The following is a 14,745-nucleotide window of genomic DNA, read 5'->3' on the forward strand; positions in this document are numbered from 1 at the left end:
AAAGATGCAGTTGGGAGATGGGAGAAAGTTGTAGAAAGTCAACCATCACTGCAGCCCTCCACCAGTCAGGGCTTTTATGGCAGAGTGGCCCGACGGAAGCCTCTCCTCAGTGCAAGACACATGAAAGCCCGCATGGAGTTTGCTAAAAAAAAAAACACCTGAAGGACTCCAAGATGGTGAGAAATAAGATTCTTTGGTCTGATGAGACCAAGATAGAACTTTTTGGCCTTAATTCTAAGCGGTATGTGTGGAGAAAACCAGGCACTGCTAATCACCTGTCCAATACAGTCCCAACAGTGAAGCATGGTGGTGGCAGCATCATGCTGTGGGGGTGTTTTTCAGCTGCAGGGACAGGACCACTGGTTGCAATAGAGGGAAAGATGAATGAGGCCAAGTACAGGGATATCCTGGATGAAAACCTTCTCCAGAGTGCCCAGGACCTCAGACTGGGCCAAAGGTTTACCTTCCAACAAGACAATGACCCTAAGCACACAGCTAAAATAATGAAGGAGTAGCTTCACAACAACTCCATGACTGTTCTTGAATGGCCCAGCCAGAGCCCTGACTTAAACCCAATTGAGTATCTCTGGAGAGACCTAAAAAATGGCTGTCCACCAACGTTTACCATCCAACCTGACAGAACTGGAGAGGATCTGCAAGGAGGAATGGCAGAGGATCCCCAAATCCAGGTGTGAAAAACTTGTTGCATCTTTCCCAAAAAGACTCATGGCTGTATTAGATCAAAAGGGTGCTTCTACTAAATACTGAGCAAAGAGTCTGAATACTTAGGACCATGTGATATTTCAGTTTTTCTTTTTTAATAAATCTGCAAAAATGTCAACAATTCTGTGTTTTTCTGTCAATATGGGGTGCTGTGGTACATTAATAAGGAAAAAAAATGAACTTAAATGATTTTAGTAAATGGCTGCAATATAACAAAGAGTGAAAGAGTGAAACAAAGAGTGAAAAATGTAAGGGGTTCTGAATACTTTCCGTCCCCACTGTACATACACATTTGAAGGCTCAGGATGGAAATTTTTTCTCAAATGAACAAACGTTCACAGTGTAGTTTTTTGGGGGGAAAGTCCATTTGTTCAAAAATCGAATTTAAAGTACTTTTGTGTGACATTCATATCTGTAAATGTACTGATGAGATTTTTTTGTATGAATGTTCATATGAACCTTTGTTTGAAATGATAATATCATATAGCCAACTTTAGATTTATTGTGTTCAGGCTGAAGACAAAACTAAAAATCTATTAGTGTAAAGCCAGCTTAAATCAGGAAAATGTCTCACCTAAAGTGTATTAAACTCTGAAAAAATAATGATTAGGCCTTGTTCACATGGGGTGCACAATACCGTGCGGCCATGCAGGGCTGTGTTTACCTGCATAGAGATGTACAGGTGTTCTGTGCATCCCAGTGCAGGCAGTCCCATTGATGTCTATTGGGGCACAGTGGCTGCATAGTCACAGCTGCTGTGTCCAAATATGACTACTGTGTGGGCAAGGGTACGTGTCCCCAAACATAGACAGTGTGAGTTTGGGGACCCACACCTGCACCCACACGATAGTCATATTGGGACACAGCGGCTGTGTCCATGAAGCTGCTGTGTCCCAATAGACACCAATAGGACTGCCAGAACAGGGATGTACACATGGCCCTGCACAGGTGTTTGGTATCGTATGCACCATGTGAACAAGCCCATATTATTTAAGTTCTAAAAAAATGTTAAATCAGTAAATGTATGATTTAAAAGCAAAGTAAACCTTTCTGATCATGTTTCATGCTACACCTATATTTGGGGTGTAACATGAAACATGGTCAGAGTCCGCAGCCCCTTGCCCCCAAAACCAGCCCCTCCCACTTACTGAATTGGAGAGGGGGTCCCAGCTGATGTCATATTCTAAATTTGGCATGGCTGTGAGTAGCTGTGCCCACACAGCCACGTCATCCATGCACAGATCTGTGAATGGGATGACTACAAGTGCCATCTGCCAACATAGCAAAAGGACTGAATAGTTTTCAATGAAGCACAAGTCCGGTGACATCATCACACTTGTAGTCCATTGATACTTTCCCCAGCCCATATATATAGTCCCAAGGGTAGCCACTGCCTTTGTGGGGGTTGATTTACTAAAGGTAAATAGGTTGTTCACTTTGGAAGGACATTGTATCCATAGCTTAGTGCAGGGTTTTAAAATTTTAAGTCCTGAGCTACTATCCAGGGCTTAAGAGTTACTTGCCACCAGTTGCTCCACCCAACCCCTAACCTGCTCCACCCCCAATTCTGCCTCTAAACATGCCTTCATAAATTATCTCATGAAATTACACTGTTAAATGTTTTATGCAGAAAAAAGGAACAACAAAAAAAAAATATTAACAACAAATTTTACAGTGCCCTTCAGTGCAGCCTCATCAGTGCCCATCAGTGCAGCCTATCAGTGCCGCCCCATCAGTCCAGCTTCATCAGTGCCGCCTCATCTGTGCCCATCAATGCAGCCTATCACTGCCCATCAGTGCAGCCTCATCAGTGCCCATCAGTGCTGCCTCATCAGTGGCCATCAATGCAGCCTATCAGCGCCCATCAGTGCTGCCTCATCTGTGCCCATCAATGCAGCCTATCAGTGCCCATCAGCACAGCCTATCACTGCCCATCAATGCAGCCTCATCAGTGCCAACCAGTGCGGCCTCATCAGTGCCCATCAGTGCAGCCTTATCAGTGCCCATCAATGCAGCCTGTCAGTGCCTATTAGTGCCCATTAGTGCAGCCTCATCAGTGCCCATGAATGCAGCCCATCAGTGCCCATGAATGCAGCCTCATTAGTGTCCATCAGTGCCCATCAATGCAGCCTCATCAGTGCAGCCTCATCAGTGCAGCCTCATCAGTGCCCATCAATACAGCCTCATCAGTGCCAATCAGTGCAGCCTCATCACTGCCCATCAGTGCAGCCTCATTAGTGCCCATCAGAGCAGCCTCATTAGTGCCCATCAATGCAGCCTGTCAGTGCCCATCAATGCCGCCTCATCTATTCCCATCAGCGCAGTCTATCAGTGCCCATCAATGCCGCCTCATCTATGCCCATCAATGCAGCATGCAAAACCACTGCACAGAGCAGGTAAGTATAACATGTTGCACCCATTACTTCTTCCATTGAAATTTACATTATTTTTCAGTTTCTTTTAACCTAAACTTTTTCTTTTCACCTCTGGCAGTTTATGTGTGTGTATATGTGTTTTTTCCTGCCTGCCTTGAAGTGCTTTTTGTGTTTCTTTTCAATGTGAAGTTGCCAAGATAAATTAACACAATATAAACTTTCTGTTAAAAAATTATAATTTTTTTTCTTGACAGCAATATCAACTCTCCTTTCTTCCTTTCCAACTGTACCCCTCTCCTTAGTCAACCTCTCTCTCTCTCCCCCTCTCTGTCTCCTTCCCAAATATTTAGCACGTGATGCTGCTGCTCAGATGTGTCACTTCAGGCCATAAAAGTGAAGGGAGAGAACAAAAGGCACAGAGGAGTATAAATCCCCAGCAGGGATTCTCTACTCACTGACAGGCACCAGGCAGCTCCTCCACACATACACACAGGAAAGAGAGAGAGAGACAAACACTCAGGCAGAGAGACACAAAGAAAGTAGAACAAAGAGTCTGCTGCCATAGACAGTAGTAACTACTACCTCCCTCATACAACCTGTGCTCCGCTCTGAGAATGCATCTCCTCATTATCCTGTCTGCCCTGTGCCTACTACTAGGAGTACAAACATCACCTTTACCTCAGGGGACCTCCCAACACACCGTACAGGTGAGTCACACGCTGTCCTTGGCTTTGTATGTCTTATTCTATACTTATTATAAAGTTCTTATAAAGTTAATACAAGCATGGCGTGCTACAGAGTTATACAAGGTCACGCATCTTTTATGCCTGGTAGTAGTGATAATAACATTGAGTTTGCAGTCATTTGGGAACATGATGTGATTTTGTGCCATGCTTTGGCTGGACTAATCAGACTTCATGCAATGTCCTCAGACTGGAGGAAAACTTCTACTGAGTTCTAGCCAGGCGACTCTGGCCAAGCTGGTGTCATCTGGGGTGAAAATATGCACTCTGGGACATTTGGACTTGTGTCACCTCATTCTTCAATAAGGCTTTGATCCTTTTTTTTTTTTTAACTGCCATTCAAATAAGATAGCCGTAAATCATTGTAAATCCATACACACTTCAATCTGATTGTAAAATGCATATGTAATATGATCACGCTTTAAATCCAAAACCAAATATGTAATATATTGCATCTTATCAGTTGTTAGATGTAGTAGCTGCATTTGTATTCTTTTCTTTAGGCTTTTTTTCTTTATTTTCATCTGAAGAACCAGCCAGTAAACCTGTTATTTTTTTTAACTTCCTTTAACAAAAGCTGTTCAGCAAAAATGGCAGTTAGAGGGATGAGACAAACCATTTACCACTGACGGGGGTGCTTACAATGATCAGCTTTTATTTATTAATGTAAAACCTTTATCCCAAAAAAGGAAAAAATGAATTCATTTCATGAATTTGACTTATTCTATCGTCCAGTGAAACTGGTCATTTAAAATAGCAGAACAGTTTCTGTACAGGATATGCTTATTCTCTTAAATATTAAACACATAGATTAACTTGTTATTATGCTGTCAGTCATGAAGGGGAAAGTAATAAAATGAAAGTTTGTGACTACCTGCAGACTCTTCCACCTTGGAGGAATGTGCTGCAGGCCTGTAGCCATCCAGAGGTGATCATTTTCTGATTGGATGAGTGTGACAGCCACAGGATGACTCTGACAGAGCCTGTTTGTATAAGGGATGTTGTGTTTCTGTGCTGTCAGCTGCCTGGGATTTGGAATCTGCAGGCTGGCATTTTTTTTTATACATCAGTGCTAAGCACAGTGTATGTACTGACAGCTTTTCACAGGCGTACATGTACAGAAACCAGCATTTCAATTTAAAACCCCTATGCAATCCTGGGGGGTTTAATATGTTTGTGACATTGTATTCAGTCGCCTGTCAAAACAATATCAGATTTTTAACTATTCTTCCTTAAAGCGGAGGTCCGCTGAAAAAAAAATATTAAAATCCAGCAGCTACAAATACTGCAGCTGCTGACTTTTAATATATGGACACTTACCTGTCCAGGGAGCCCGCGATGTCGGCAGCCGAAGCCGATCCGTCCGTCGGCTCTCGGCTGCTGCCGCCGCCATCCTCGGTAAGGGAATAAGGAAGTGAAGCCGTGCGGCTTCACTTCCTGGTTGCCAACTGCGCATGCGCAAGTCACACTGCGCGTCCTCTCAGGTCCCTGCTGTGTTCTGTGTCTAACAGAATACAGCAGGGGAGGACGGGGTAGGCGCTGGAAGTGGCATAGGTCACCGCAAGCGCCGCGGTGATCTATGCCAGGAAGTGGGAGCAAATACCTGTATTAGACAGGTATCTGCTCCCTCCTCCCCCCTGAAAGGTGCCAAATGTGACACCGGAGGGGGGGAGGAATCCAAAAAGTGGAAGTTCCATTTTTGGGTGGAACTCCACTTTAAAGAGGAAGTAAACCCTGATGGGTTTTACTTCCTCTTTTGCTCCCTGCAAAGCCTGCAAATTAAAAGCATGCATACTAGCCCATTATGTGACACTTACCTGCAAATGAATCCATCGCTGTCCCCTGTGCAGGCCGCGTCCATCTTCACCCCTCTTCCTTCCGGTGGGCCGCGGACTCCGACTCTGTGACTGGCCGGAGCCACGTGACGTCACTCCCGCGCATGCGTGCGGGAGCCGTCAGTAACGGCACACACTGGGGGAAGAAATGGCATGGAGGTCCGTTTCTTCACAGCGCATGCGGCGATTACATCATCGGCACACTACAAGTGAAATATCTCCTAAACTAAACATTTAGAAGATATTTCCACTACCTATAGGTAAGCCTTATTCTAGGCCTTCCTGTAGATAAAAGTCACTAGGGAGGGTTTACAACCACTTTAAAACTAAGGCTGGCCATACATTATACAAATTTACTGATTTACCAAAACCATATAATATGAGGTCAAAGGAAATAATAATTATATTATATTTAATTATATTATATATAATAATAAGAAAATTGTATAATGTATGACCAGCTTAAATATGCTAATACAATAAAAAGAGCTTTTAGGCCTTGCTCACACCTATGCATTTTTTAGTGCGTTTTCAGTTTTGCAGAAACACACTACAGTCCTTTTAACGTGGTTTCCTATGGATGTAGTTCACACCTGTGTATTTTATGGAAAAAGCCAGGGATTTTTTTTTCTGGTTTTTGCTTCCATAGACTTCAATGGATCAAAAATGTGTATTAAAAAAATGCAAAATGCGCCTAGAATATGCAAACTGCAACCTGCATAGGTGTGAATCAGGCATTAATACTTGAAGATAGCCACTAATTAAACATAGCCATTCAGCTGTTTCCATTAATTTTGTGTAATTGAGGTTGATTTACTAAAAGCAGATAGGCTGCTCACTCTGGAAGGGAATTAGCACCAGGGCTTCTTGAATAAGGAGCTCTGCTGACGTCCATCATCCAATCATGTGCAAGTAAAAATGCTTTTTTTTTTTTTTCCTTGCACATGATTGGGTATTCTTGGCAAAGTGAAAATTTCACCACATTTACTAAGCTCTGGGGAAATTTTCCTTTTAAACTTAAAGTAGACCCTAACACTAAAATCCCTGTATCTTCAGACATCCACAATCTAACACTAACCTATCTAACCCTGTAAAGAAGAAATCAGTATACATACCTTTTTTGATGCTGATCCGACCCGATCCCACGCTGAGCTGTCAGACGCAGGTTTGCTGTGGAGGTGGGTGCAGAGGACACAGCCGACAACGGAAGCCCCATAGTAACTCCATTTATTTCACAGCCGTTGTCGGCCGTGTCCTCTGCAGAGCTTCCGCCACTGGAGACCGGACCGGATTGGCTTCAAGAAAGGTATGTATACAGATTTCTTCTTTACAGTGCTAGATAGGTTAGTAAATAGAACAAGAGTGCCCACACCGCTTCAGGCAAAAACGGACACACCTGGTCCAAGGTGCTGATCCCGGCTCATCACCGTAGGCAATATCAAGAAAAGATTGATCACACACTTGAATCCAAAAGATGCTGTAGCGATTTCTTTATTGTCATGAGCCAGACAAAATTGCAATGATGATCAGTTGGCGCTTTTCACACGAACAGAACCGTGCTTGTTCTTTTTGTGTGAAACGCGTCAAGTGATCATCATTGCAATTTTGTCTGGCTCATGACAATAAAGAAATCTCGACAGCATCTTTTGGATGCAAGTATGCGATCAATCTTATCTTCTTTTCTAGATAGGTTAGTGTTAGAATGTGGATGTCTGTAGATGCAGGGATTTTAGTGTTAGGGTGGACTTACACTTTAACCTATTTGCCTTTAGTAAATCAAGCCCATTGTCTCAGACTCACTTAGCTGATCCCAGAGGTGTGGACTAGGTTTCTGTCTCTGGTGACTGGCAGCATTGCCTTTAATGGATAGTGCACAATAAACCATCAGAAGAAGGAGTCACTTACAGGAAGCAATGATGTGGGTAAATCACCAGAAAAAAAGAAAAACACCAAAACAAATCAAGTCATCAGACAAAGAAAAACAGAAAAAAAACATGCTTTCGACTGGCAGCACTAGGGTTGTGCGTTCGATTCCCAAGCACGGTTTTCCCTTTGTCTATGTGGGTTTTCTCAGGGTACTCCGATTTCCTCCTACACTCGAAAGACATGCTGGTAGGTTATGTAATAAAATAAATAATAAATCAATAGAAATTTAAATCCCAACCATGACACATGAATAGAGTTTTTGCTGGTCCTCCTTGTGATTATGTAGGCTTCTTCCAGGTACTCCAGTTTTCCTCCCACTCTACAAAGACATGCTGGTAGTAATTTGCTCCTGTCTAAAGTTGACCCTACTATGTCTATGCATGCATATGAGATAGGAACCTTAAAATGGAAGAAAAACCTAAGACCCCTTTCACACTGCGTTCCTGCGTTTTTACCTTGCAAGAAAAACGCAAGAAAAATGTTTTGCTTTAAATCCTATGGGCTTTTTCAGTACTGTGCTATGGGAGCGGTGCATTTGAAAAGTCCTGAATGTTGCATCTCAAACTCACCTTCCTATTGAAATGAATGGAAATTGTGGCAAAATTGTGGCAAAAATGCAATGCAATTTGCGTTTTTGGTGCATTTTTGAGCCACATGTCCATATTTCACAGGTGCAGGCAACCCAAAATTGCACCAGAAACGCACAGGAAACGCATCTGAAGCACAGCAAAATGTTGCTACAGAACAATGTGAAAGGGCCCTAAAGCTAAGTGTACACAGACAGTTTTTTTTTTCATTCAACCAGCAGGTTGAACAAAAAAAAATTAACAGATTCCCACATCCACACAAACAATGTGAAAGCAGGAATCTCCCCCACCACACTATTGTATTGTGACAGTGGAGACCCCCCTAAATCAGAATACACTGATCAGTGCTGAAGCCATTGGCTGTATTCGTATAGTCATGCTGGTTTTCCAGCAGGACTGTTCATCAGAACCCAGTCTTACAGCTCTGTTGAACATAGGGGGCTCCACACAGCCAAACAGTTTAACAGGAACCGGCCGACTTTCATGTATACCATGATAACGTTTAATGGTGCCCACACACTAGACGAAAAATCTGTCATTTGGACAGTTCATTCGTTTTTCTTCCAGTTAATGGGCACAAATCAAAAATCGAAAAACGAGAAACATTTATTTATGTCCATTGAACGATTTATTGTTCAAAAATTCACATTACATGATGGCAATATCATTTGCTCTCACAAACAAGTGTTCATTTTTCAAAAACAGGTTCAAGCGATTTTTTGACTGGTGTATGGCTGGCATTAGTCTGGTCATGTGAACCTGCAACTCCAGCTCAGGCAGCAGTCAACAATGGCTGTGATTTCCTGAAGCTGTAACATGGCCCATAAGCTTCCCTTGCCCAGTCATTGTCAACATTCCTTCCTCTCCCCTGCAGCAGCTGCTTACTGAAACAGGGGAGCCGGAGCTGCGGGATCACATGACCAGAGCGGAATAAAAATAGGTAAGTATTCACATCTTTTTTTATACAGGTTAGGCAGGATAGGTAAGAGGGGGGAGGGGGGGGGGGGCACGTTTTTAAGAATAGATAGTGTTAGACTTTTCTTCCACTTTAAAGCAGAGTTCCACCCATGTCTGTGTTTATTAAAGGGCAGCAGCCACTGTCTTTTAATAAACACACACTCACCTGTCCCACGGTCCAACGATGCGGCCTCTCGAAGCCTTGTTTCTCTTCTTCTTCTCTCTTCTGCACCGGCATTGCAAGTGTGGGCACCTAGCTGAGACAGCTTACAGCTTCACAGCCAGGTGCGCACTGCGCATGCGCGAGTCATGCTGCCCGTCCTGAATGGCTGGACAATCTTTTGGGACTTGTGATGTGTTCCAGAAGATTGCAGGGAGGGAGGGGAGAGGAAAACTTTCGCTTGGGGCGCCGCAGCGCCCCAAGCGGAAGTGGGAGCTGGGTGCCTGTCAAAACTAGGTACCCGCTCCCCCCCCAAAAAAACTACATGCCAAATGTGGCATGTCATTGGGTCAGGAGTCCTTAAAGCGGAAGTTCCACTTTTGAGTGGAACTCCACTTTAAGTTGACCATATGCTCTTTGATAAATGATGGATTTCCTAGAAACCTAGAAGAGTGACAGCAGAAAGAAGACCAAGTTGTCCATAGAGTCTGCCCCATTATTTTTTTTTTACTTTTACTTTTTTTTGTCTGAGCATAGATCTATGTTTCTTTTCTGATCAATTTCTTCCGAATAACCAATCTATAGTTGACAACCCATTTCATCAGTATGACACACAAGGGGAAGTAGATTTAGGTTGATATTTGGAAGATACAATCGTAAGTTATTGATCACATCCATATTTTCACCATAAAATGTAATATTCTGACATTCTGATCGGAATACAGCATCTCAGTGCTTCTGACCGATCCAACACAATCGTTAAATTCTAAGACCGATTGAGTCCAATCTAAATTGAGTAGGAATTAATTGGATGGAAAGCTATGCCTGATCAACTGTTTTGTTATTCAGTTGTTTTGGTAGAATTGCACATCGTTTGGATATGAAAAGTGTCTATGGCCACCATTAGATTGTAAGTTCCTTGAGGGAAGAGACTTATATGAATGTAAAGTAAAGCACTGCATAATTTGTCAGCATTTCAAATTAAAAATACCTGTAATAAATTGAAAAACATAGAATATGGGTCCATCACCTCAGTGGTGTCACTAGGCTTGGTGTCACCTGGTGCGGTAAAACATGGTGTCACCCCACTTCCCCAACTATGGTCGCCCCTCAATACAGACCCCCCTCCTTCAGTACAGACCCCCTTCCAAGTATAGTACCCCCCTCAGTACAGACCCTCCCTCCACAAAGTATAGTCCCCCCTCAGTATAGACCCCCCCACTTAGTACAGAGCCACCTCAGTATAACCCCCCCACTAAGTATAACCCCCCTCCATCAGTACAGACCCCCTTCAGTACAAACCAGCCCCTCCATTAGTAAAGACCCCTCCCCCATGAACAAACCACCCCCTCCATCAGTACAGCCCCCCCAGGACAAACCACCCCCTCTATCATTACAGCCCCCCCCCAAGACAAACCACCCCCTCCATCAGTACAGCCTCCCCCAGGGCAAACCACCCTCTCCATCAGTACAGCCCCCCCCCCCCAGGCTTAATAGCATCATGGGCCCCTGGGCAAAGTAATGCTCTGGGGCCCCTACAATGGAGAAAGCACAGGTAAACAGACATCAAGTAGGCAGGAGGCAGACAAGCAGAGCTTCCCCTTTTCGGTGGAGCTCCGCATTAACTACAGGAACAATCATTCTGTATAGCAAAGAAACAGTGGGAAAATACTACATACATAAACTAACAAAGCTGTCCTGTCCATATAATCTGCTAGATTGCTGCCTCCCCAGCACTATGGCCCCTCTATACCCCAGAAATCCCCCCAGCACTCTGACCCCTCTACACCCCAGATATCCCCCCAGCACTATGACCCCTCTACATCCCAGATATCCCTCCAGCACTCTGACCCCTCTACACCCTAGATATCCCCCCAGCACTATGACCCCTCTACATCCCAGATATCCCCCCAGCACTATGACCCCTCTACACCCTAGATATCCCCCCAGCACTATGACCCCTCTACATCCCAGATATCCCCCCAGCACTCTGACCCCTCTACATCCCAGATATCCCCCCAGCACTCTGACCCCTCTACACCCTAGATATCCCCCAAGCAGTTCCCAGGTGTGCCCACTCATTAAGACAGCCCTGCCCCCAGGAAAAACTACCCCCTTTATCAGTAGTACAGCCCCCCCACACCACGGAGGACATCCCCCCCCCCATCGCAAGCCGACACCCCCCGCCTGTTACCACACTGGCTCGGGCGGCTCAGATACATACACCCGGGTGGAGAATGGATCGTGACAGGCAGCAGCGCTGTAGTGAGAGAGACATAGGAGGAGGAGAACACCCGCGGCACTGGAGGTGGGCTTCCAGCTGAAAGAAAGAAAACTTCCAAAGTTAGCCAGGGCTTTCCTCACCTTCGGGATGGTGTCACCCCTGGGTGGCACTCGGGTGGCATCCCCCCAGCAACGTCACTGCATCACCTAAATCAAAAGCCAGTGAGGCAGTTACCTTGCTGTAGACACATATACTCAGACCATGGTTCCTTTGCCAACCCTATACTTGCCTCTATATCCTTATGATATAGATCACCAACAGGTCTTTCTTTCTATTAAAAAAACAAGGAACATGAAAGAAAGCATAACCCATAAGAACCAATTAGAATTCATCTCTGATAGATCTTCAGACAACTGAAATCTGATTGGTTGCTGTAGGTGGCTGCCCTTTGCAGATCACTGTTGCAGATTACACTGCAAATGACAGTTGGATGGCAGCTACTGCAGCCACTGCGAGCCCTACCCAGATGGATTCTGTGTTTTTCTTCAAAGTTATTTCCGATCTTTTGAAATGTTTATCCTCTATATAAACAGTATCTGAAAACATCTCACAGACTAGATGCGGAGGAAGACAGGGAGAGCGTGTTAAAGGGAGGACGGAAAATATGTTTGGAAGAGAATGTACTTATTAACAAATACCTTTTGTGTTTGGTAAACATTTTGCTCCTTATTATCGTCAGTAGATATACCTTTTGCCTTGACATGGTGGAGGAAGCGATACTTTGAGTTGAAATAGTTCACAAAAAACAACTTGTACAATTCACTTTGTACCTGATATCTCGTTTACCAGTGAACTAATATGCTACATTTTGTACTTTATGTCTCATTAATGTCAATAGTTGCTAATTAATTATTACAGATTCAGAGAACTGGTGCAGGGCCTAGTGGTAGTGGAAATGGTTTTCAGTTTACCATGGACTCAACTGATGAAATATCCCTACTATGGCCATTACGATATAGATAGACAGATATATAATAGATAGAGAGAGAGATATGGTAGATAGATAGACAGACAGATATTGTAGATAGTTACAATATCTGAAGAAGAAAAGGTATACATATACATGTGTCACAATTATGAAGTACCATCTTGACCTGAGGGCCCAGACACCCACCACATGCCATGCTAGAGAAATGAAAAGACAGCGTGGAATAGGGTCCAGAGGGAGGCCAATGGCAGTGAAAGAGTCATCTCCATAGTTTCCACACTTCAATAAACAGTAATGAAGGTCACTCTACCTGAGTAAAAACAAATGGCCAGAATCCATCAATTGCTAGTGTAAAGAAGGATCGTTGTTCATAGTATTATGCAAAATCCTCCAGTTTATAATAAATAGATAGATAGATAGATAGATAGATAGATAGATAGATAGATAGATAGATAGATAGATAGATAGATAGATAGATACTGTAGATAGGGCATGTTAGTTGCGGTCATGTGCACTGCTCTATGCACACTACACATCCCATAGTTCATAGTCCATAGTCCGTGTCAGGAGGGAGCAGGAGAAGATGTCTACCTTCCTACATTCAATGGGACCATGGAGAAGAATGTAGTCACCCTCTAACAACAGCAAAAAATTGGAGATTTGGAGGAGGCTGAGAGCAATTGAAGATACTTTTTTAAGTTAGGAATACATACTTGAATATTTTTTTTAAACCAGAGTTTAGTGTCAACTTATACTCAAGTCCAGGTAACGTAAAAATGCTTGTAGTGGGGTATGCTTTCACTGCAAGTGTTAACTGCTCATTTCTATCTACGGGGCTTGGTATAGGACTTTAACACACCTGGTTCTCCACTCCTGCAGATTTCTCCATGCTGATAGACCAGTCCCTGCAGCCTCTCCTTCCACATGCTTCGGTGTTCTAAGGTCATCTGGCTTCATCAAGATTTTTACAAAGACCATAGACCTGTACTGGACATGACAATGCAGAGAAACAGTTCACTGCCAGAGCATGGAGGAGCCTTGTCTGGTGGGGCAGCAGAGGATCAGGAAAGGAAAAATGTTACTCATCTTCTAGACATAAATGAGCAGTTAATCGTTGCAGTGCAAGCTCAGCCCCATTGCAAAGGAGGGATGTTTGCTTATCGTCTGTCGAATCTGAGATTCTTGTTATGCCATGCCATTGTAGGACAGGATAGGCCACAAGACAGGGCCACCATAAAGGAAAGCGTGCTCAGAGAGCAGGTCATGAGGTCATGTCGAGGGATTAAGGCTAGGTTTACTTATGCAGAACAAACAGCATATCAGCTCCTGTACTTAAAAACAAATACATGTAGGCACCAAACCCGAAAAGCCCTTTAGTTTTTAGTCCTGAGTTACCAGGGTGAGAATTTTCAACTTCATTGACCCATGCACATTTTTGCTGTACTACTAGAGGGCCAACATATTTATTACAGTCCACTAGGGAATAGGCTGTATAATTTACACTCTTTAGTCCATTTGATACTGAACAAAAACTAATGGAAAGGCAGTAAGTTTGTAGAGTTATTTTCCTGCGTTTAACGTGTTTGTAACACACAACAAACGCAGATCAGCAGATTCCCATTGGCTCTAATTGAGTCATATAAATGATAGTTTAGAGGCTGTGTCTTAGGCCTCTTTCACAAGAGGGTTCCGATCAGCTGCCTGTTAGTTTTCCAGGCGGAACTGATCGGACCCTCCATTCACCCCTATGGACTGGTGAGTGTAAACACACTGCAAAAGTAAGTGAACTCCTGTGACCCAGAAGAGAAGTATTGCCAAAAAAGCTTCAGCTATACTTCTCTTTTAATTTCTCTTTGTTTCTGGGGCATAACTTCATACAAAAGTCCAAAATACTGCCATTTACCTGATAGGACAATGGAATGAAAGTTGTCAAGGCACATCATAACTAAAGAGATTTAAAGTGGAACTTGGGATGAAATCCAAGGTAACTCTTGCAGTGTGGCTCCCCCCTCCAATGCATAGGTTAAATGCTCTTTTTTCTGGGGGAACAATAAGAACCATTTTTTTTTTGCCCTATTCCTTACTCCCCTGGCAGCCAGCACTCTTCTCTTGTGGGCATTGCCTCAGTGTCCTCACTTACAATGCAGGATTGCTGATCCTTCATTAGATGTGATGATGTCACCTGGGCCTGTGACCGACGGAGTGGCCAAGAGAAGAGGCTTTGGGG

At 43.7% G+C, this 14,745-nt stretch overlaps 1 protein-coding gene across 1 annotated transcript in view; it reads left to right on the forward strand.

Annotated features, from left to right (window-relative positions):
• Positions 1–3,481: 3,481 nt before the first annotated feature.
• The window catches only part of MMP11 (matrix metallopeptidase 11), a 46,109-nt gene continuing 34,845 nt past the window's right edge, over positions 3,482–14,745 (forward strand). Inside the window, exon 1 of the mRNA XM_073629194.1 lies at positions 3,482–3,805. Within this exon, the coding sequence (XP_073485295.1) occupies positions 3,713–3,805 (93 nt within the window). The 5' untranslated portion in view covers positions 3,482–3,712. The remainder of the gene's footprint in view (positions 3,806–14,745) is intronic.

The sequence above is a fragment of the Aquarana catesbeiana genome, linkage group LG01, assembly GCF_042186555.1.
Source record: "Aquarana catesbeiana isolate 2022-GZ linkage group LG01, ASM4218655v1, whole genome shotgun sequence".
Lineage (NCBI taxonomy): Eukaryota > Metazoa > Chordata > Amphibia > Anura > Ranidae > Aquarana > Aquarana catesbeiana.